This window comes from Acipenser ruthenus, chromosome 28 (genome assembly GCF_902713425.1).
Source record: "Acipenser ruthenus chromosome 28, fAciRut3.2 maternal haplotype, whole genome shotgun sequence".
NCBI classification, from domain to species: domain Eukaryota; kingdom Metazoa; phylum Chordata; class Actinopteri; order Acipenseriformes; family Acipenseridae; genus Acipenser; species Acipenser ruthenus.
Genome location: NC_081216.1, coordinates 20,772,057 through 20,794,139, shown reverse-complemented (window position 1 = coordinate 20,794,139; position 22,083 = coordinate 20,772,057). Strand labels below are relative to the sequence as shown.

General features: G+C 36.5%; 1 protein-coding gene across 2 annotated transcripts; it reads right to left on the bottom strand.

The window, feature by feature from the left end:
• Positions 1–724: 724 nt before the first annotated feature.
• Positions 725–15,040, bottom strand: LOC117434620 (BTB/POZ domain-containing protein 10). 2 transcript variants are annotated; one of them, XM_034057209.3, is made up of 9 exons: positions 14,866–15,040; positions 13,692–13,841; positions 6,191–6,387; positions 5,113–5,407; positions 4,583–4,685; positions 3,291–3,411; positions 2,637–2,834; positions 2,272–2,382; positions 725–1,576 (listed from the first exon to the last, which is right to left on the bottom strand). In XM_034057209.3, the coding sequence occupies exons 2-9, from the start codon at positions 13,790–13,792 to the stop codon at positions 1,266–1,268; spliced, it is 1,437 nt and encodes a 478-aa protein (XP_033913100.1). In that variant the 5' UTR covers positions 13,793–13,841; positions 14,866–15,040; the 3' UTR covers positions 725–1,265. The 2 variants fall into 2 exon arrangements, with proteins under 2 accessions (XP_033913100.1, XP_033913099.1); XM_034057208.3 differs by lacking the exons at positions 13,692–13,841; positions 14,866–15,040 and adding an exon at positions 9,033–9,319.
• Between the last annotated feature and the right edge of the window lie 7,043 nt (positions 15,041–22,083).

Genomic DNA, 22,083 nt, shown 5'->3' with positions numbered 1-22,083 from the left:
GAAGAAAAAAGTTAAATAAATTACATTTTTAAACAACTGCGTAGGCCTGCTGCTCTGTACAGGCTGTCATTTGCTCAACCCCAGGTAAAACATAGAACAGGATACCAACACTTACTGAATCAAGTGGCAAAATCAGTTTGCAATGCAATGAAACTGTAAGATAAGCAGTGTATCCACTTCAGAAACACTTAATCCTATAGAATAAAAGAACAGTGGCAACGAATACCACTGCTGTTACCTGGGACCAAATTAAAAGCTTGCTACTTTTCTAAGCAAAATGTGAAATACCCCACGTTACTGTTCTGTATGTTAAAAATCTTAAACTGGGACTCCACCCCTCCACAACCCCCTCCCTGCCCCCCCCCCCCCCAAAAAAAACACAGATGTCCATTCAAAAGCATTGCTTAAATACTCATTTTGCATATCAGTGCTTCTAAAACAGTCTTGCTGCTTAAAACTGCAAAGACATCAAAGCACAGCCCAGGAAAGAACGCACAGGTATCCATCTATAAATGCATTACAAATAAAATAAGAATTTCTCTGAAAACCAGCTAAATGCAAAAACTACAGTGCAACTATTTTTTGGTACTCATTCACATCATTTCCAATTTTACAAGGCACAGCTGGCAATTCCAGCTTTTATCTAATAAGTAGAACAATGACAGAATATGCGTTTGTAAACAAACAGTTTTATGTTGAGAAAAGCAAAAACACCAACACATCATGCTTTTGAATTCTTTATTAAAAGCTGAATATATCTTTAAAAGCATATATAAAAAACCCTGAAACCAATCAGTTAAACCACACGCATCACTATAATGCTGTTCTTTTAATAAGTGCTCAAATTCCTTGCATTTTGTATTACTGCAGCTTCACCACCTCAGATACATGCAAATGTTCAAAACTTTGCAAGTGGAAGCCAACTGAAAACACAAAAAGCACCAAACGACGTAACAGCCCCAACCAGTAAACACTTAATGCTGCCAGGCTGCATTGAAAACAGTGGGCTTGTCAAAAGAATCAAGTATGAAAGCCTACATTATTTTTCCTCTTTTTCCCCCCCACTTGCTGTATAGTTTTGTAGAATGAACTATTTTACGCCTTTGGAAATAAAAAGGTGGTAAATTAAAACGCATCGCTTTTTTGGTGTCACATCATTTATTTGAACATCTAAGGCTGTGGATGAACTGCGAGCTATTAAGGCAGCGGTGCCACTCGATTTCCTCCGACAGCAGCATGCTGTGATTTAAACATAAGGCTCTTCCTCAAACAGCAGGAGACGGTGCATCAGGATCGGGATCGTTGTTGCCTGGTGGGGGGTGAATCGGGAGGATATCCAGCTCATCAACCTGTGGGGTGGGGTGCATCACCACCAGCTGGTCTTGGGGAATGTCCGCTGCAGCCGCGGCTAAATTAGTGATGGATTTGCTCTTCACACACTGGAAATCCACATGCCGACTCTTCCCTTCCTCCTTTTCCCAAGACATTCTGATGAAGGGTCTCTGGACATAATTATAAATCACCTCTGGGCGGCCACCTGGCCTCTTTTTCACTTTTTCTTTGTATGTGGGGTAACCTGCATATGGAAAATAGATCATTATTCATTTTCCTAAACTCCACATATCTGTATTAAACCTCCACTGTTATCTAGAAGAAATGCCAGTCCCAATAATACTAATTTTATACTTGTATAATAAGTGTATATCTAAACATAAACAGTCAGAAATCTGTTTTAAACCCTAAGACAATAAATGAAATACAGTAAATGTAGAAGACAGCAAGGTATAACTTAATAAATGTCTGACACAGAGCTAGCTCTCAACCCAAAGACTGAAAAGCTCAAGAAAATGGCAATACTGGTCACTCTCTCTCCCAGACAAAAGACATTGCATATTACTGTTCTCAGTTGCATTCATGATTCCAGAATAGTAATTGTTACATTTCTGTTGCATAATTTTGTACCAAAGTAAATGTTGCAAACTTGCACTTGTGTTTAAATACGGCTCACCTTCTCCCATACAGGAGCATAACAACTATCTCTGCAAACAGGCAGTGAAACAGCAGAAACCCCCAAGTGGCATCTCCCAATTAAAAATGTTCATCTGAACTAATCTAGTTACTCAGTCTGCATAAATCATTAGACTTTCTTGCAAACTAAATTATTGAATGGATGAAAAGCTTAGAATTGCTTCTAGTTTGTGTCAGCAGCACCATATATTCCCATCTGCACCTGCAAACTATCCAAACTATCATTTTTATTACTAATGTTACCTTCAATGCCTAATCGGATTTTCTTCAGACCTCGTTCCTTCAGAACAGATTTGGCAACATCTCTATTTTCTATATATTTGAAGAACCGATACAACTTTGTGCTGTAAATTACTGAAAAAAAAAAAAAAGGAATTATTATCTTGAACATACTTTTTTATGCTTATTTTATACTGATGTATACTGATTGTTGGTGATGGTAAAAAAAAAAAAAATAATAATATGCACCCTTTTTTCTGAAAAGAGCTTATATCAACAAAAAAAGTTTCCAGACAGAATGCAAGAAAATGTATAAAAACTGCTTGATGTTATTTAAAATAGATTCAGTGCCACTTTTGAGGCAAGTATATCAATTCATCACGTCTTACTCTGTGAATACTCTTCTCCCATCTGTGGAGGATATTCTTCATCCCAGTCGACAACATCATCATCTGTCAGCACTACAATATGGCACTCTCTCTCCCCACTCTGGGCACTGGCTACCATCAGCGGCAGGATCATCTCCTCCAGATAAAACTCAAACTGCCTACGTGCTCCATCGTTGGAGAGCTCGTGCATTAGTGCGCCTACAGACCAACAATAAGAGATTAAGGTCAGCACCGGACAGCCTGTTTCTATAAAGAATAATAGAATAAGCTGGAAAAGTTTGTTACTAATTGAACTGTTTTTGCTAGTAATGTTGCCTATTTAATTTTGTATATTAGAAAGTAGCTATGTAAGTTAAAACTGAAAACATACTTTCAGTATCTATGCAAATTACTGAAAAATGTCTAAACATAATCTTTAGGAGTGTAAGTTCTACTCATAAATCAAAAAGTATATATATGAAAAGTACCAGAACTGCTTCAGACTGTGCATTAGACATACCATTTTTACTTTCAGTTTTCAGAAAACATTAAAATGCTTCCTTCCAACAGCAACACAGTTAGTAAAGGCACATTCTGCTGTTTAGACTCAATGGTGTTCTGATCTTCCTCATAATAAATCTTTCTTCTGAAGTGAATTATAAAAGCCATACTTACTCAGGTCCCTGCATTTGATAGTACTATAGTCGAAGGAGATGCAGAGATAGTCACACGCCTCTCTCAGCTCTGGAATAGAGATTCCATCAGGGCAGCGGATTATCCCAGATTTATAATAATCCTGCCAAAAACAAACATGCAGCCATTATCGAAGCATTTCTCATAGTCCTTTACTTAAAAGCAAATGTTAGTAGCACCAATTATTATTTTTCCCTTGGAGTGCTGGTATCTATTTACAGCCTGAAAGAAATGGTTCAGCCAAGAAAGAGAGTCTTGCAGAAGAATCCAGTTTAGCTGCAATGTGTTTAATAAGTAAGAAATACATGCCTCCTCACAATCAAAAAGGACACTACCATGTACTACCATGTACAGTACACACAATATAAACCCTCTACTATACTGGACTATATGGCATCCAACTGTACCAGTACTTGCATCATCTTGTACCTGCACTTAACTGCTCTACACTTTGCTGTATTCTACTACTGCTCTCAATTATATCTATTTTCTGTATCTTGAACTTGATTTTGCTCTTAAAGGTAACCGTATTCACATTTTTTGTAATTGCTCCTATTTTAAATCGTTCTTATCCATTTACTGTACTTACTACTTGCTCTTAATGGAGTTTACTCTTCTAAGCAAACAGTTTTACTGTAAGTTTAACTGCTCTTAGTTGAAATCGCTCTCAAATGTAATTACTGTGTTTTTTTATTCTCTCATTTAAATTTGCTCTTACTTACCACTGACTTTATTGTATTTCATAACTGCTCTTATCTGTAATGTGATATTTTGCAACAACTCTAAATCACTCTGGATAAGGGTGTCTGCTAAGAAATAAATTAATTAATAATAATAATAATAATAATAATAATAATAATCATCATCATCTGGGATGGGATTAAGTTTAAGCAGTATTCTGTACCATATTTCTTTTAATACATAAATGGAACCCTAATTGGAATTGTTAAACCTCTGTAAAAAATCTCTTTACCATGAAGATGCATGGACTACAGTCTAATGTTAGAGATTCTAGGTCCTTTACTGGCACTACAGTGGATAAAAGTGTAGCCAGGTGGATTGTTTGTTTTTTAAACTTTATTATTTATCTTCAAAAATAATTCTAAGCAGCGCAACCAGCCACTGAATTACTGGGAGTAGAAGAATAAGTTCATATTTAGCAATTACATGGGGCACTTTACTGCTCTGGGTATGTTCTGATACCCATTTCAATGTCAAATATATTGGACACTGAGCGGCAATAAAAAAAAAAATCCACCTGTAACCATGCTTACCAGAATAGCTCTAAACACAGTGGAGCCGATTCCCTCTGCCACCTCATACTCTCCCTTTTCATTAGGACGTGTGAAATTGTGTTCCCTGCCAGATCCAAACATTCTACCAAAAAGAGAACAAACCTTGATTTAAAATAAGTTTTTTTTTAAAATTAACAACAATGTACAGTACCATCAGATTATATATTGGTAGATATAAGAATGATGATGATGGGTTGAGAAGATGTGGTAGAGAAGAATGATATTATTATTATTACAAAAATCGAATTCTTCTATCTATAAAAACAGCTATATACCCCTGTATTATGATACACTATATACATTATATAATCTCAGTAATGTCCTTATCTCTAGATATATGCAAAAACATACACTATGTGATAGACTAACAGTCAGTGTGACAGACAGACTGCGCCATTACCCCCACGTGATGTTCTCTAGATTCAAGAAAAACTCAAAAATGTGACATAGGGAATTTAAAACCATGGCCTTCAGTTAAAAAAAAAATATATCTATTTTCCGATACGTACCTTCCCAGCATAGTGTTAGGCTGTGCGGTGAAGATGGCAGGATCTACTACAAATCTAGTGTTATCCACAATGAGTGTTACTCGTTCTGAGGTTCTCATGTTCCTTGCGCCTTCCTTTGCATTTTCATACACAAACACCATCTCCCCAACCCCAACAGTCTTACAGTTCCCCTCTGTGCTGGACAGACTGCTGTTTCTACTGCTGGTGACACCACTACCAGTGGAGCCATTAGGCGATGCTTTCTGAGGACGGGGACTGGTGGGCCGAGATGAAGAGTTGTGCTCCCTTTCTCGATCTGAAATACAAAATCAGTATGACAGGTCTGTGATGATAATTGAAGTCTGTAATATTATAATAATGTAACGATGTTCTTTGGTCCTGTTGCGATAATTATGTTGAACTTGAACTGCAGTACAAGTCTCAGCCATGGACATGTTTGTTTTTAGTTTTCAGAGTTACATTTATTTAAAAGAAAGCAAGTTGAAATGGGATTAATGGATTCATAAACTGCACAATCAGCATTTCAAAGAATCTACATTTCTATATTGCACATTCGGTGGATACATGTTTGACAGTGACCTCAAAACCGTGTTTCAGTGTGTATTCACAACCAGAGATGAAAACATGTGTTCATAAACTTGTTCATATGGTTTGAACACACCAATATATTTTTTTTTTTCATGGTCATGGTCACTCTGAATCAGATCATTTTAAACTATGATGTAGAACCTGTTCCCTCAGAATGATGGTGCTCACCGCCTCCCGATTCAGTATCACACTGCATCACCATCACTGTAGCACTGAGGCGCGAAAGGAGACAGATTTTAGACCGGCAGACTATAAATCAGGTAGTTGTGCTTTTGTTCTACAGATTCAAATAGATAACATTTTGAGACTAAAAACGTCTAGGTCTAGACAACAGAGTAGCTTTTCCTATTACAGTTGATTTATGGTACCTACAGAAATGAGAAATTACTGGAATTGGTTCCAAAGGAAATGGCTTTCAACATAGATATCCTTTTCACCCATCAAAAACTATTGTGGACTTCAGATACTGGTTTTTATTCAAAGCACCTACCACCGTGGTGTTGCCTAGTAGGGGAGGTGACGTTCCTTATGCATGGGGTCAACTGGCTCTCTCCCCTTTCGTGTGAAGAGTCCCGGGATCGGTCACTTGACCTCCGCCGATCTCTTGATCTGTCATATCCTCCGCTAGCGCCATGCAGACTCATCTTCGTGAGATCAGATTCTAGCTTTGATGCACGGGATGGGCCACTGCAAATATTAAAAGAGAAACTGAGTCGTAAAGCATTGCAAATGCTCTTCAAGTCAGGAGTAGGGCTGTCAGTTAAGCCTCAAAATAGCAATCTATTAATTGGGCACACAAAATATAATCGTTTGAATAAATATCGATGATCGTACCGCCCACATACATTTTCGTTCGGTGCATCTTCGTTGATAAACTTAAATAATGTTATTAACTATGCGTGTTACAAAAATGTAATTATTGAATCGATTATACAGTATTTATAAATCAATGTATATAATGAGGAATGGAATCAATCGAAAATAGATTTGATTTAATCACAGCAGCCCTAGTACGAGTGATCTTCAACTGATACAGCTCCACTAAGAAAACACATTACTATATCTAGTGCACCAGAGCGTTTATGAATTTTGTTAAAATTCATACAAAATCCATTAAGATCAAATGTGTCCACATCTGTAGTTAAAACTGTGTGGTACTGCACTGAACATTTTTTTTTTGTCAATGGCAGCGCTCAAATTGAGTTTTAAACCATTACATTTATTATCCAGTCCTGAAAGCCCAGGGGTTCACTTTAGAATACTGCAGTTTTTCTTTAAAGAACAACCCCATCTTTAATAGTGGTACGTTAAGTGATTCAATCTGAAAGGGTAAGTTAGAATTCTGTTACAGGGAATGTGCTGGTACTGCAGAACTAGCTTGAGCTGTAAAACACTTTGTTATTTTGCTGGATCCATAACTTTGGCAGTTCTGCTGAGGTACGTTTTTTACAATTTAATGCATTTTGGTGTCAAGAAAGAAAATCAGATAAATGCACGGTCATGAAGGCACAAATGAAGGTGCTTATCGAAAGAATGAATGCAATACATTACTTGACTTTTACAACATAAATAATTGACATGAATAGAAATGTACTTTACAGGTACTGTGTGTATATGATAGTGGATATGCTCAGATAAACAAAACAAATGATCATTTAAACGTAGAACAATGACTACGATTAGGCCTACATTTATTTTAATTAGTAGGTTCCAAGAAATATTGAAGTGTAAATGTTTTTGATCCAAGATTGAAATGGATTACATTGTTTTTTAGAGTGATGTTGTTTTTTTATGATGTGAAATGACTACTGTGTTTCTGGACCTCTTGCCAGGTCACTCTTGTAAATGAGGCCTCGGTCCAATGTGTACTCCAAATGCCAAAATTACAGCACGCCCTTTTGCACAAGAAAGCCCACTGAACAGATAGGAAAGGAAGGTGTAAACATTTCCAACAAATGATTCTTATGAATTGTCAGGCAGAATGCAATCCCTCTATGAAGCCGGGGGTAATTATGGCACTTTTTACCTCCTATTGGGTAAGCATCTTCCACCTCTCAGCAGGAGAAAACAAGCCGCCTACATACAGTTCTACTCTGCTGTGATTGACAAAGTAGAATTCATAGAACAAGTTGTTTTTGCTTCCAAGCCCCAAGTTTGGTAACCTGAAAATGAAGCTTACTATTCTTTACGTGGTTGGAAAATAAAATGATACATTTTTAGAGAAACTAAATTACTGGCTGACCCTGGGGGGCAATTCACTTTGCCCATTATAAAACTGGGTAAAGTAGTTCTAGATAATTAGATAGGATAGCTCTGCTAAGCTGCAATCAGTATTTTGTCATGTCTTTGTGTTACGATAACGTTGTAACATGCAGGTGAATTGTAACCACGAAGCAAATAACCTTAATATTTTTTTTTTAAAGATTTGTAATTCATTTTTAGGAGTCAATACAGATATTCACAACTGATAGGTGCTGCATGCTCATGCACCTTCAGCAATCCTCCATCAGCAATCTACCCATTTCATGAGCTAAAGCTTCACCTGAATAGTACAGGTATCATGACAGGGAGTCTTACCCGGAGCTGAGCTAAATCGGGAGGCCCTGATTGGCTGGGGGGCGTGCCCAGGAAGCCTACGTCTTTAAGAACGCAGCAGCGCCAGTTCGAGGCTACGGAATACGGTAACTTAAATACTAATATACAGCATTTAATGCTTTCCTAAAAAATCTAAATTCAACAGAAATTAAATAGAAAGCATACTATTACACATGCTGTTATATAAACATTAGTACAGAGGTTTACTTTTTATATTGTTAGGTGTTTAATATATTTTCTCTATTTAAATAAAAATTCAAGTAGGTATACAGGATCTGTCTACCTACCTAAGTGACCCGAACTGTCCATTCCTCTATGCCTAAAATAAAGGGCACAGCGTTCTTAATTTTTAAAAGCTGTCCTATATATATATATATATATATATATATATATATATATATATATATATTTATTTATTATTTGTTCTTCTCTGAACTAACAAGCACTACGATGGCTTTAGTGTGTTTTCACTCCTGTTTGTCAAACCATTTTAAACAGAGGTAAACCAGAACTGACTGCTGTTTGTAATAAAATAAATCAGAAACAACAATTACTACAAAAATTACTCACACCCTTATGGCAGTATACATCTATAACGTATTTACAGATCACAAAACACACACACACACACACACACACACACACATATATATATATATATAAGAAAATTACTTTAGATTACAAATTGTGTTAAACATTCCCTGAAGCAAAAGCAATTCCATTGTTAGAATACGTACCCGGCTGCCTTGCACTGCAGGTTAAAGACAAAGCAACATGAAATGAACTCAGGGACGAAAGCAAAAAAGACCTGCGCTACTCTGAACAAAGCAGCTTTGGAAGCTGTCTTAGCATCCTTGGGCATTACTTTCAAAGTTCATATTTGAGATACTCCCATTATCATCCTGGCATGTTCCTCAGGTTTAAACACCCCAAAGCATTCTGCAGCATTGCTAGAGCAAGCTAGAGAGCTATTTAATAGAATAATCCTCCAAGAAGAAAAAAAAGTCATTCAGCTCAGACAGCAGGAGGCTCGTACTATAAAGACAAATCATTTCAATCACAGGCATGGAGTCGGACGTGCGGAGTGCAGTGCTGCTGACGTCTTTCTGACCCCTCAGCCTCCTGCGAGCAGCGTTCATGCCTGCAATTACTACATCACCAAACAGCAGCAGCAGCTGGGTGATGCAAGAAGCACCAGCTTTAGAAAAAGGGATCCAAATGGAAAGAGAAAAAGAGAAAGCAAGAATCTTTTCTGGAGGTCTGCCAGGGCCTGTCTGTGCAGCCACTCTTTTGGCTGTGAGTCTGCAGAAGCCTCTATCAAAATCGTAATGAAATATTGAAAAGATGGCCGCCCACTCCTCCACCCATGCAGAAAATCAAGGGGGATTAAAACAGGACTCCTGCCACTTAAAAATCAGGACTGGCCCAGAGGAGGTTGAAAACTAAGTGACTTTCAAACACGGATGACCTGGGAGTACATAGTTTATGCAGGTTTTGTCAGCTTTTCAAAACGGTGTCCGTTGGCAATATAATTACCTTGAACATCTTTAAATTGCTGAAGGATTATTATTACTATTTAATGTAAAGACTTGTCAGGCTGTGTAAATTCTGGGAAGTAAATGTCCCAATATATTTCCCTATATATGCCTACAATAAAAATTATTTTAAAACCCTTTACTATTTCTACACTAAACAAAAGAAAATACTATGACAAAAGAAAGGAATATGAAGAATTACTACCAGCATTCCCTCTAAGCTTTTTAGATACTGGAAACTTGCTGTTTTGACTGAGAAAGGGTAAATTATCAGTGAGAAACACATTGGCCACACATTAACCCTTTAATATATTATTTTTGTTGCATTATACAATTTTGAACCAATATTCCAACACAAGTACCACAACAATTTTACAATTTGCTTTAAATTAAAATAAGATATTTATTGTGGCTCTGCCTCGGATTCTGAATCATCATCTGCTTTTATATATATAAAATAAATACCATTTTTTTAATGAAGCGTATATTTACCTTTATGAAGCCTGTCTGAGATCTTATCATATATGCAGCCCTGTCAGTAGGCTGCATGCTTAACTGGTGGCCTGCATAGAATTGCTTTATATTACTGTAGAAAACACGGGCGTCTGCACTGCCTTCAGTTGTAACCACCTCTAGGGCTACAGATTTTCCATTTTTGGTAACAGTAAATTCAGTTTTTTCACCCACTTTTTAAACAACGTATTAATAAATTAAACATGGCATTTGAATAGAAATATAATGTTGACAGTTAAAGTAAGTAAATTAATAAATATTACCACAATTGTTTATTTTTATTAAAGCCAAGAGTTTGAAAAGACCCGTTTATCTTATTGGTGGCATTAGAATAATAATAAAAAATATGAAACAGTTTAGTAAAAGTCCAGCAATGTCGTGAGAGGTATCCTATGTACAGTACTTCACAAATAGCGTTTTACTGCTATTACAATAACCAGGATAAAATATGAAAAAAAAAAAAAAGTTGTACTGTTGACTGACTCGTTGCTCTACACAGGTTCTCTGCTGTGTACCCCATTGTAATTTAAATAGCGCCCCTTTTAATGTAAACGCATAATTAATCCTCCCAATTGTTTCTTTGCCAATTCTGCCTTGTTATTTGCTCAGTTTAACAAGAGGTGTGTCTCCGGACAGAAAAAATATTTATGAAACAAAAGGTGTGCAGTGTAGTGACTACATCACTTTTCTACCAGCTCAGACGTCAACAATACTAATTACATGAGAATGGATCCTCTGATGTGTGCGGGAGTGCAAATTATCTTTTTTGGGGGGGGGGGGGGGGGGGGACACATTCAACTAAAAATGTAATTGGATATATATCTCTACATGGCCTGAAGACTTTTAGTAGTGCTGAAATCTAATTAAAAGACTAGACAAACACCAGTCCTCAGTATAATCCAATACACATCTACAGTATGCACCTGTAAATATGTAAGTACGAGACACAGATATAAGGACAGACTTTAGAAACGTTTTTATTCAGGCCAAAGTGGTGTGGTTCAAACACTCAATCAATCACTTATGGGGCTTTTTTTCTCCGTGCAACTCAGTAAAATTAAATTATTAGATAAAGTCAATGCTTTCAGCCATAGCTGTATGTTAAAGCATAAAGAAACCGAGTATGTCTAAATTATTTGCACATTTCGGTACTTACTGTATAGCTAATGATTGCTATTACTCTTGTTCTTGAAATGTATTTAAAGCTGGCAGGTGAACAAACATTACAGAACGTTCTGTACAGCAAGCACGATTTTGCCTACCACAGGCTTACTGCATGCAGCAGAGTTAAGTTAAACACCTTGCACCGACTCCATTTATCTGCTCACAAAACCAGTTTGACCCCAAGATAGGCCAAGAAGACATAAAGAACAAAGAGACAGACCATTGCAAACGAACCATTAAAAAACAGGTAGCCTGGCTGAAGACAATGTGACTGCATTATGGGCCCCCAACGGGCACCAGGACTGCAGCTTGTGATAAACTGCCAGAACAAGCTGCGGAAAGTTGACGGGGGCTGCTGCTCTGCAATCCAAGGGCAAGTAGAAGGCAGCTCCCAAGCCAATACAAACAGCAGCAGAGCAGGTAATTGGAGGCAGCACAAAAACTGCAGTGGGAAGTCAATTTTTCCTTTTAAAAATTCCTCTTTTGTACATTACATATAAAATACAGCATTCCTTCGAATTTAAGACGCAGCCCAAATTTCCCACCCTCAACTTGAGGAAAAAAAAATTAAAAAATCAAATAAAGATGCATTTACTCATATAAGAAAACGACGTATGGAGGTAGTTTGCAGCTGTCAGCTGTCACACCTAGCATTACAGTTAGGTGCTGCTTCTCATTTCGAGTTGTGATCACTCGCACATGTTTTTCTCCCTTTTTGTGAACTGTGGTATTGCTTGGCAAGTAGAAAAATGCAGGGGTCTGATTAGAACTGAACAGGAAGGCTTGACCGGAGCTGAGCTGATCGGGAGGTCCTGATTGGCTGGGGGGCGTGCCTGGACAGCCTACACCTGCTTAATGCAGCAGCTGCAGTTCGAGGCTACTGCACCGCAGCCATAGCTACACAGACGGGCGCGGAGCGAAAGCTTGCTTTGTTTACATCTAGGAGGAGAGCGTCCGCTCTGGAGGATAACCACTACGGAAGCCGTCAACTGCCAGTCAGTCACGTTGCTGTTTGTGTACTCGGGCAGTCACATCTTTTGATAGCAATTTTAATACATGCATCACTATACTGTATTCGAATTCGGGACACAGGCCATTTTTTGAGAAGGAAAAATTGGTTTAATAAGTGCGTCTTAAATTTGAAGGAATACGGTAATACACAGCTGCAGGTAAAGCAACAAGAATATCTGGTAGAGAAAAACATTGAAGATCAACTTTTTAAAGAATCTATCACCCACACACCACCATATTACCAGACTATATTCAGCAACTGAATTATGTAGTACATTTTTTTTTAAATGACACAGATGAAACAAGTGAAATGCCTAGAGCGCCCTATTAGACATTTCATATCTTCATGAACTTAGACACATTTTCCACTTGATTATAAAATGAACAATGCAGAACATTACAGCACTCACTTCAATGCATTCTTTGAGTAGCATGTAAATAAAAGCAAGCCATCAAACGATAGCTAAGAAATCCAACCTTGTATTGAGAATGACACAACAAATTCGTACCATTGACTTTTCAAGCTTAAATTAACAGCATCCACTTCTGCACACTCTGTCCCAGCCAATAACTAATATTACAGTGTGTCAGCTACTAACAACCCAGAGCTCCCAGAAAGATACCTCTGGGGATGGATTCTGAGTAGAACAGAGAATATGATTTTACATGTTTGTGTTACAATCATGTTCTAGTAGCAAGGTTCCATAATTTTTTATCTACTTCCTTGTATTAATTAGCATTAATATTGAGCTCAGGCTGAAGGCTATTACAGCTAAGAACAATGGAGGGAGATATTTTCAGTTGTTTATTAAAGGAAAGGTAATCGTTGTTATCATGTATTAATCTGTAAAACCATACAACAGCAGCAGCTTCCTGGTTGGCAAATATTTGTACCTTGATGGGATTTTAGTAGTACAGAATATGGGAGAAATGGGGACAACAATGGCCATACAGCCTATTTTCTGTATTCTATACAAAGGCATTAAAGTTCACTCAAATGAAATGTTCCATTTTGAAAATACTGCAGTGTACCTCCAGACTAACAGTGTGTGCTTACAGCGTTGACAGTCATTTAATATGATGCATTAGAACGGTCAGGAGTCAGATTTATTTTACATTTTGGTCAACTGGTTTCTCCAGTTACAGACACACATTTTTGAGTTCCTAACTTACCTTGAATGCTTGCAGAGTTTGCGTGGTCTGCTCTGTGTTTTCCAATCCCAATTCTCTGGATCACTGGAGTTGCTGTCATAAGTATGTGGTCGTCCTGCCATCACACAGAGTACCGCACAGTGTATCCTCCTATCACTCAGTTCTCATAACCTGAGAGAAAAAAAGGTTGACATATCAATAATTATATTTAATAATTAAAATAATCACCAGGATTTAGAGACAGTATTTACAAGGCAACAGCAAAGCATGTTCTCCAGTATGGCCCATAATCATCATTTCAGAGACCATTCCTCAGCATTAGTAGATTGTGCAGTGTTGGATACAGAAACACCTGCCAACGAAGCACCTACTATCTGTTTTCAGCTCAGCTATCTTGCACATCATGACTGAAACTATAACAGTGAGTCATTCCCCTTATGACTTCAAGTGATAACTGAGTTACATTTATAGCAGTATAGTCTTTGAGTGTTAATCTTTAAACAAACAAAATAGCAGTTTGTGAATGTTTCTTTTTTATGTTTTGTCGAGACTCAGCAACACAGCTGTCATAAAATGCAACAAGTATTTTTTTTTTTTTTTTTTTGTACCACAATATTAACCGCTAGGTTGAAAAAGAGTCATAGATATTTAGGGTTATGCACCGCACAAATATATACATACTTAGGTTAGCAATTCAATAACTAATTTAGAATTAGGTCCCAGGCGTCCCATATTTTCAAATTAAAACACCGATGAGAGTATCTCAAGGGAGCCAAAGCAGACATAGGCCACAGCCACTTATTCTCAATAAACATCGTTTACCAAATTTGAAAGTGCTCGCAGTGATATTTCCCATAAAATATGATTTGAAGTGATTAAAAGGTAGTAATTGTAACATTTCATAAGAATAATATTGTTAGATTTACTCGATGTGCACGCTCAAGTCGACAAGACGTTTTATGGTGCTCGGGGTGTACACATCATCGGACGGGTTAAAAAGCTAAACCTTTCAAAAACAATAAAAAACAAATACATACAAAACATGTTACTAAGGCTTTAATAAAACATTAAATGCACTATGGCCTATTCTACTTACTGTAGTAGTAGTAATATTAATAAGTACAGTAACTTGGTTATTCATACGAACTGTGTACATAATATAGGTACAGCAGCTCTGTAAACAACATGACCTTACCAGTTCCGGATTAGAGTACATAAGGCGTATCATGAATCGACACCCTATGGTTTTTTAAATGACAAAATCCTGATTTATAAATAAACCCCAAAAACTTGTACTCCCCTCTAATCTCCGTCCCAGTGACAACCCCTAAACTACCCCAGGCCCGACGCTCCAACTGTCGCGAGACTTGATGGGAAATATCGCGACAGTTGCTTCTCTGTTACCATAGATACCATACAAATGCGAGTGACAATTCATCATAAACAATGGATCTGAAAAACAGATGTTCACAGATCTAAATGTGTCTAAGGCATAAAGCATACAGGCTTTACTAGGCTTTATCTACTACGCAGATTAAGTGAGCCGAGGAAGAAGCACACGCTGTTTCTTAAAAAAAAGCATACGCTTTGAGCAATTGATTAATTTGGTCTTACGTTGTGAAATTAAAACATACACCACGTACAACAAGGGCGTGCAATTGGATTGCTGACCTCAAGGTCATGAAACAAGAAAATGTGATATTTTGGTAGCAGTGAATGAACCATAATTCACGTGTTCAGACACTTTACCACTGCTGGCAAATACTATTTTTATTGAAACGATTTGCAATTGTACGTGAAGAGATATTCGTAGTCCTCTTGCTTTAAGTTTAAGTTACCTAAACCTGGCTAAGAATGTCTTTATGGTGCTTAGCACTAACGTATTTTAATCTTAAGTATATTTCATGCAAATCAAATTACATAAACAGATAAAAACAAAAAGTAAATACAATTTGCGAGATGCATGGTAAAGAGAAAGGGTCAAATGAGCGCGTTTCAGTTTTCCAGTGCCCTCTTGTGGTAAAATAATAAATAAACAATAACAAAAACTTTTTCGAATTTTCCACCTCATGAAAAGTATTGCCTCTGTATTGGTTTAAGTTTTAATAGCCATGCTCTCAAATGCGCCATATCGACGATCCGAGATAACTTTTTTTTTTTTTTTTTTTTTTTTTGCAAAGCTACAAGTTTCAATAATGATTTTACTCTTTTTTTATTATTATTATTGTTATTGTATATATTTGTTAGTGTATATTTTCATAACAGGCAGCTAAGCGGTTAATTTAAAATTGGACGGATGTTCATAAATGACCAAATTGGCCAATATATGAAGCTGTTTAATATCATTCTTCATGTGTAAGAAAAATAAAAACTTGTACTTAAAGTTTTTATTTTATTTATGTATATATAGCGTATGGAATTAGTAATAAATTGTCTCAGCATATGTTTCTAATTCTTGAACAATGTGTGTTCCTTGAATCAGTGAACTGGAAATCAATTATGTTATTTTCTGATAGACTATGTGCCACAATATGGATATAAACTGGATATATATAATGATGACACACAGCCTACTTTACCGCATTAGGTCAAATTTGCATAATATGTGGGCATTTAAGTTCCAAATGCTGTACTGTACAGAGCAATAACATGAACAATACAATAATACCGATAACAGTAAAAATATACTTTTTATTTGTGTGTAATTATTGTCTAAATGATCATCAAAACAACGTAGTGTGCATGTTTCTTACTATACCAAAAATATATTATACAGTATGTGTACAGTACTGTCACAAAATAGGGTGCGGGTGTTCTATATGGTTCCTATGGACTTTGTCTAGAACCCTTTGTCTGAGCCTACCGAAGAACAGAACGTTCTGTATCATGGGTTCTGTATCATGGGTTCTAAGCATTAGATCCAATCGAACCATATTTAGAGGTTCAATGTTCGATCTTTTATATGACTATTTAACGCCTATAACCCTCTATTGTTAAAAAGGTTTCTTAAAAACAAGGATTCCAAAGAAAAAACAAAACACAGTATGGTTCTACGGAAAGTCCAAGGATCATATTTCCAAGTGTTTAGTATAATAATAATAATAATAATAATAATAATAATAATAATAATAATAATAATAATACAAAAAAAAACATTCACACCTGTAGCATGTTTTTATTTATTTTGTATAACAATACTTTATAAAGTCGATGGAAATGTTCACTTAAAAAAACAAAATCCGTTTATATTATGTATATTCTCCATAAACGTAACACCCATACTCTTAGGCTTAAATATACATATGTTACTAGAACAAAGTGTAAAATGGTTTTACTAGAAAACAATAGCCTATGTTTAAACGGCCAACAATAATCCAGATAATACAAAACAGTGTCCACATGTTAATTGGATATTTCAATATTCCACTCTACTGTATCACAGATGAAATCTATCTTTTTAAAAATATATATTTTATTAAAATACAAAACGGTTGGTCCTCGTTTACCTTGTTGTTTATAATAAATAACATTAACTTGTAGAAAATAGTCCTTTCTTTAAAAAATAATAATAATACATTATGCAAAACATAAATTACATGGAATAAATAGTTTTAAAAAGTGCTCTTTGAGAAATATAGGTAATAACTACCTTAAATAAATGTGTCTTGTCATGCAAAAGTATTCAATAATGACGCAATCGTTGAGATCGGTTATAAATACAGTACCAGGTGGTTTGTAAAATTAAATTAACATTTTTCCAAAATATCTATTGTAAAATTGCATTGAGATCTCGAAATTGTTGCATTGAGATCTCGAAATTGACAATACTCTTTTACTGTGGGTTTAAAAGCATTTCTAATAGCTTTTGAATATACTCTCGTTCCTCGTCTGTCAGCTCCTCCGGGAACTCTTCAGGAAGCAGCCTCCTTGTTCTGCCTCTTTCTACATTGTTTCTCAGAGAAGCGGTGTGGACATCCTTCAGTTTCATTTGGAGCCAATCTTGCCTCTCCTGGACGTGTCTGTGTTCCCCAAGGTTGTGCATCAGCTGCATTTCACTCACCGATCTTTTCCTGTACAGCAAAATTATATATTCATTTATAGGTTATTACAGATAGGTGAAAAAGCTCACTCTTATACTTATTAAAAGCGAAAATTGTGGCTTGAATACATGTGCTATAACAAAACATACATCATACATATTGATACATACTGAGTACAGTTTAAATGTTAGTTTTAAATACAATATACATTGAACATCAATATTATAAACACGTTTATCTTGTAAATAGAAACTTAGATAGATAGATAGATAGATAGATAGATAGATAGATAGATAGATAGATAGATGTTTACCTGAGTGGTCGTCCTTCAGATTGTGAAGAAAAGCAGAGGACATAAAGAATAATCAAGAAAGATATTTTCACCAGACTTCTCACTGAAAGCATTTTTTGTATAACCTGTGAAAAAGGAAAATAATGTTAACTCCCTATTGTTCACATTTTGTTATTAAAACCCATGCCGATATAAAGCATATATTCTTCCTGACAAAAAAGTCATAAAGCTATATAGTTACAAATAATTGTAATATTGTAATATTTTACACATCAGTCCATTGTTGTGAGTCGTTCATTGGACGAATGTGCTATAGTGTGTTAGTTTTCCTAAAATCATGTATATGAAAAAGGACAACAGTGCAAAATCCATAATAAAACCATCTTATTTATAATTCTCCTTGGGTATATGTGTACCTCGATGTTGATTAAAGCACACATCTAAAAATAAGTATAATATAGCTAATTAAAGAACGACTGTTATATACAGTACATACTATATAAGGTACTTACCACTTAGTGGTATTACTATTTCTTTAGAGTTCTTCTTAGAAGATGCCTGTACAGCACTGTTAAAACAGTTTGCAGATCAGCCTATGAAGTTGAGATTAGTGAAACTCTCCAAAGTTCCTTTTATAGACCGTGGATCTGGCCATTGATGAGCCGCCTTCATTATTGGTGTTGATGTCACCCCAAGCACCGATGTAGACCGGCATGCGCATGACTGCATCATGACCAACACTCCCACCAATTCAGATTTCAGCACCTTTGTGCTTAACGCACACTACTATCCAAAAACAAAGACGAACTAACTCTACACAGCTGTTTAAAACGGATTAGTGGCGCTGTAAGCTTTGTGTTGCGATGGCCACTCTGTGTCATGTCATTTTCAATACATTCAGTGGGAATATCTCTGCTTTGGTCTAGGAGTGGGGAGGAATTTCCCATTTACTGTACCGGTATAGCATAATTAATGTATCAAATATAAATAGAGCCATGTCTATGTCTATGTATCCTTTGGTATCATAAAACCGTCAATGTTATCATTAATTGACTATACTGTATATGCATATTGTATTAACGTGTGTTATATTATTTAGCAATATAACATTTGATTGCAATGAAGACAACATTAATATTCGGTTATTATCTGGGATTCTGTATCTATCCTAGGAACGAAATATCTTATAAGAGAAAGGCAAGGCAATTGTGTTCCAATTGTGTTACAAATTTAAATAAAACTATGATCCCTTATAATAACACATGTAAAATACATAAATAGATAAGTGACTTGTACTGCTTTGGTAATCATAAATATTGTATTATTATGTCGTTAATTAACGCATCTGCAATAGTTTAAGGGATCGCCATCTTCATCAAGACGAGATTAAGATTTACTGCTGCTGGCTGGGTTGTCTCCCCGGTGACCGCGAAGCCTCCTCTGTCTCGTCGATACATGGGAAACGCGAACTGCAATGAATGAGCTGAAAAAGGCTGTTTCGTCAAAGAAATGACGTCAAAGTCTCAGTCACGCTTTTGATCCAAATGTTAATGTGCTTTGGAATGAGTAACGGTTTTACAAGCGATTCCGTCATTCAATAGAGCAGGAGCATTGTTATCGATCAGATATGTTAGTTATTGTGAAGTATTGTTTTCTCAAGAAGCATTCGGTATATGTTACCACGCAGATTCTATCTGCAATAATGTGTTAAACCTAATGTAAATACGCAGTACCTACAATGAAGGAATAGTATTGTGCGCTATAGGAATGGCTACAATGCTAACATGTGTGTAAACAAATCTAAATGCATACAATTATCTTTTGCGAGTTCATTTACTATATAATAAATGCAAAATGGTGTTTAAAGACTTGAATTGTTTTGAATGAAAAAGAAAGAGAGAATTGATGGCAATAGTGAGTGGATAAACACCTATAAAACAAATAACATACAGGAAAATATTGCCTTCTAAGAATATAAATAGCACTTTAGCATCCCTTCTAAAAGTTTACCACGATATATGTGCAGTTTGACCCTGCTTCTCCCATGCTATGCATTTACCATAGTTATGTAACATGGTTTACCATACCTCACAATTCCTTACAATGCTTACCAATGCTTTACCATGCTTATATGCTTTATTACACTTAGCTATGCTTTTATATGGCAAACTCTAATAAAGGATGACATAGAAGTGTACAAGTGGTACCTCAGCCAATCACACGTCTAAACAGTGAAAAAGTAGGTTACACTGTTGTTATGTATTTGCATTTTGATATTCAGCATGCGTTTCAGTTTTAGTTATTAAAAGGGGCTATGATGTCATACTTGTGTAACCTGTTAAATCCATCAGTGGTGAAAATAGGACCCATCCAGGCTGCTACACAGAGTGCAGTCTATGTGTTCACGTTACATTTGTGATACAAAAGGTTCATGGGTTTATTGTGGTTTAAACTACCCTTATCAACACTAGAACATTCCAATAAAGCCAAACACATTGTTTGCAATGGGAGATGCCATTGGCGGTACAGCTAAGCAATCCAATATTCACATGCAGTGTGACTCCACGGCAGCATTTGAACATTTTGACCTCCAGGTGCACAGTGGATATCCACAGTGATAAAAACCCTGTGCTGACTAACGGAGAGAGGACTCGGTTCTTAACAGCAGCCTAGCCTTGTCAAAAACACACATACCACTTTCCAGAACCACATGCAGTGAGCGCATTCCCTTCAGATTGTAGAAAGCACCCCAAGGCACTTAGAAATCCAGGACTGCCCCTTTTCTTTACATATTAATTCCTCAGTATGCCTACAATTTGATTACATTGAATGTATTTAAGTCATTTTCTATTAAAACATACAGTAAATGGCATGTTGTTCACTTGCTAGTGTACTGCTAACCCAGCCATTCTAGATTTGTCAGGAGGAATGTTCACTGAAAGAATGTTTAATTTATTGAAGGGTACTGTTGTTTTAAATGGTCCACAATACGTTAGCGTTAATCAGTTGTGTGTTGCAAATAAAGGGTTTTGTTACAATTTGTTGTCCGGTGTGCTATTGTTTTGGTGCCATCCAAAGTGAATGGTCCAGTCGCTCAAACAGCTTGTCGAGAAGTCTGCGGAGTTTGATCTGGAGCCGAGATGACACCACTCCTGTGGAGAGTGCATCTGCTACCACTACATCTTTCTGTCAAACAGCCGTTACAGAGTTTGCATTAACATCTTTATTCTACTGCGGGGACCCAGTTTATCTCCCTCGCCACTGCTGTTTTTTTTCTTACCCTCCTATTATGGTGAGAATGTGGATGCCTCTGTCATATTGAATTAAATCCCTGGTTTTAGTGGCATATTAACAGATTGAAGGAAGTCTGTCTACTATGCGTACCAAGGAACAGAGAAAAAAGCATCTCCAAACTGTAAAACTTGCTATTGTTTATTGATATAAACAATAATGAGTTTTTCTGTGCGTGGCGCTGTCTCTGGGCTGAGCTCATCATATGGAACCTTTTTTTTTCCCTAGAAGGATTTGGGTTGCCACAGACTATCAGTGATGCCACCTTACATGCCATGTTCAAAGGCATTGCCTCACCATTCTAGCTCAATAGCTGGCATGCTTGTGGATGTTCAGATCCAGCCTGCTGCTGCTCAAGCACCATATACCCGTAGAGTATGCAATGCAGCTGCCAGGGGTATGTGTTCAATATTGTTCAGATAATGTTGAGGTCACTTTAACATTACAGATTAAAGGAGTGCTAACCAAATTTCAAAAAACATGTTCTTACTTCTTGCTAGGACTAGCATGATTATTCCTGTCCCTTAAATCTCATATTAGTCCAGCGCTAATGACATTAATAGGCTAATAAGCAACTGCTATGCATCTTGAATCAAGACATCTATCCCCCCCCCCCACTCAGTAGTGGACCCATTAACAAACCCTAAGATGAAGTACAGTCATTCAAAAGTTGTTTAACATTTCAGTCTTTGACGCGTTTGTAAAACGGATTGGCATTCCTAATATGCTTACTCACAAAAAGTCAGATCCCTTTTTATGAGAAAAAATGGTCTTATTAACAGAATTCTCA

Excerpts from the sequence above, each read along its gene's own strand:
- LOC117434620 (XM_034057208.3), bottom strand. The coding sequence starts at position 9,157 with ATGCCCAAGGATGCTAAGACAGCTTCCAAAGCTGCTTTGTTCAGAGTA. Across the intron at positions 6,388-9,032 it reads CTGCAGTGCAAGGCAGCCGG|TGGCCCATCCCGTGCATCAA; the intron begins GTACGTATTCTA and ends TAATATTTGCAG. Across the intron at positions 1,577-2,271 it reads AATCCGATTAGGCATTGAAG|GTTACCCCACATACAAAGAA; the intron begins GTAACATTAGTA and ends TTCCATATGCAG.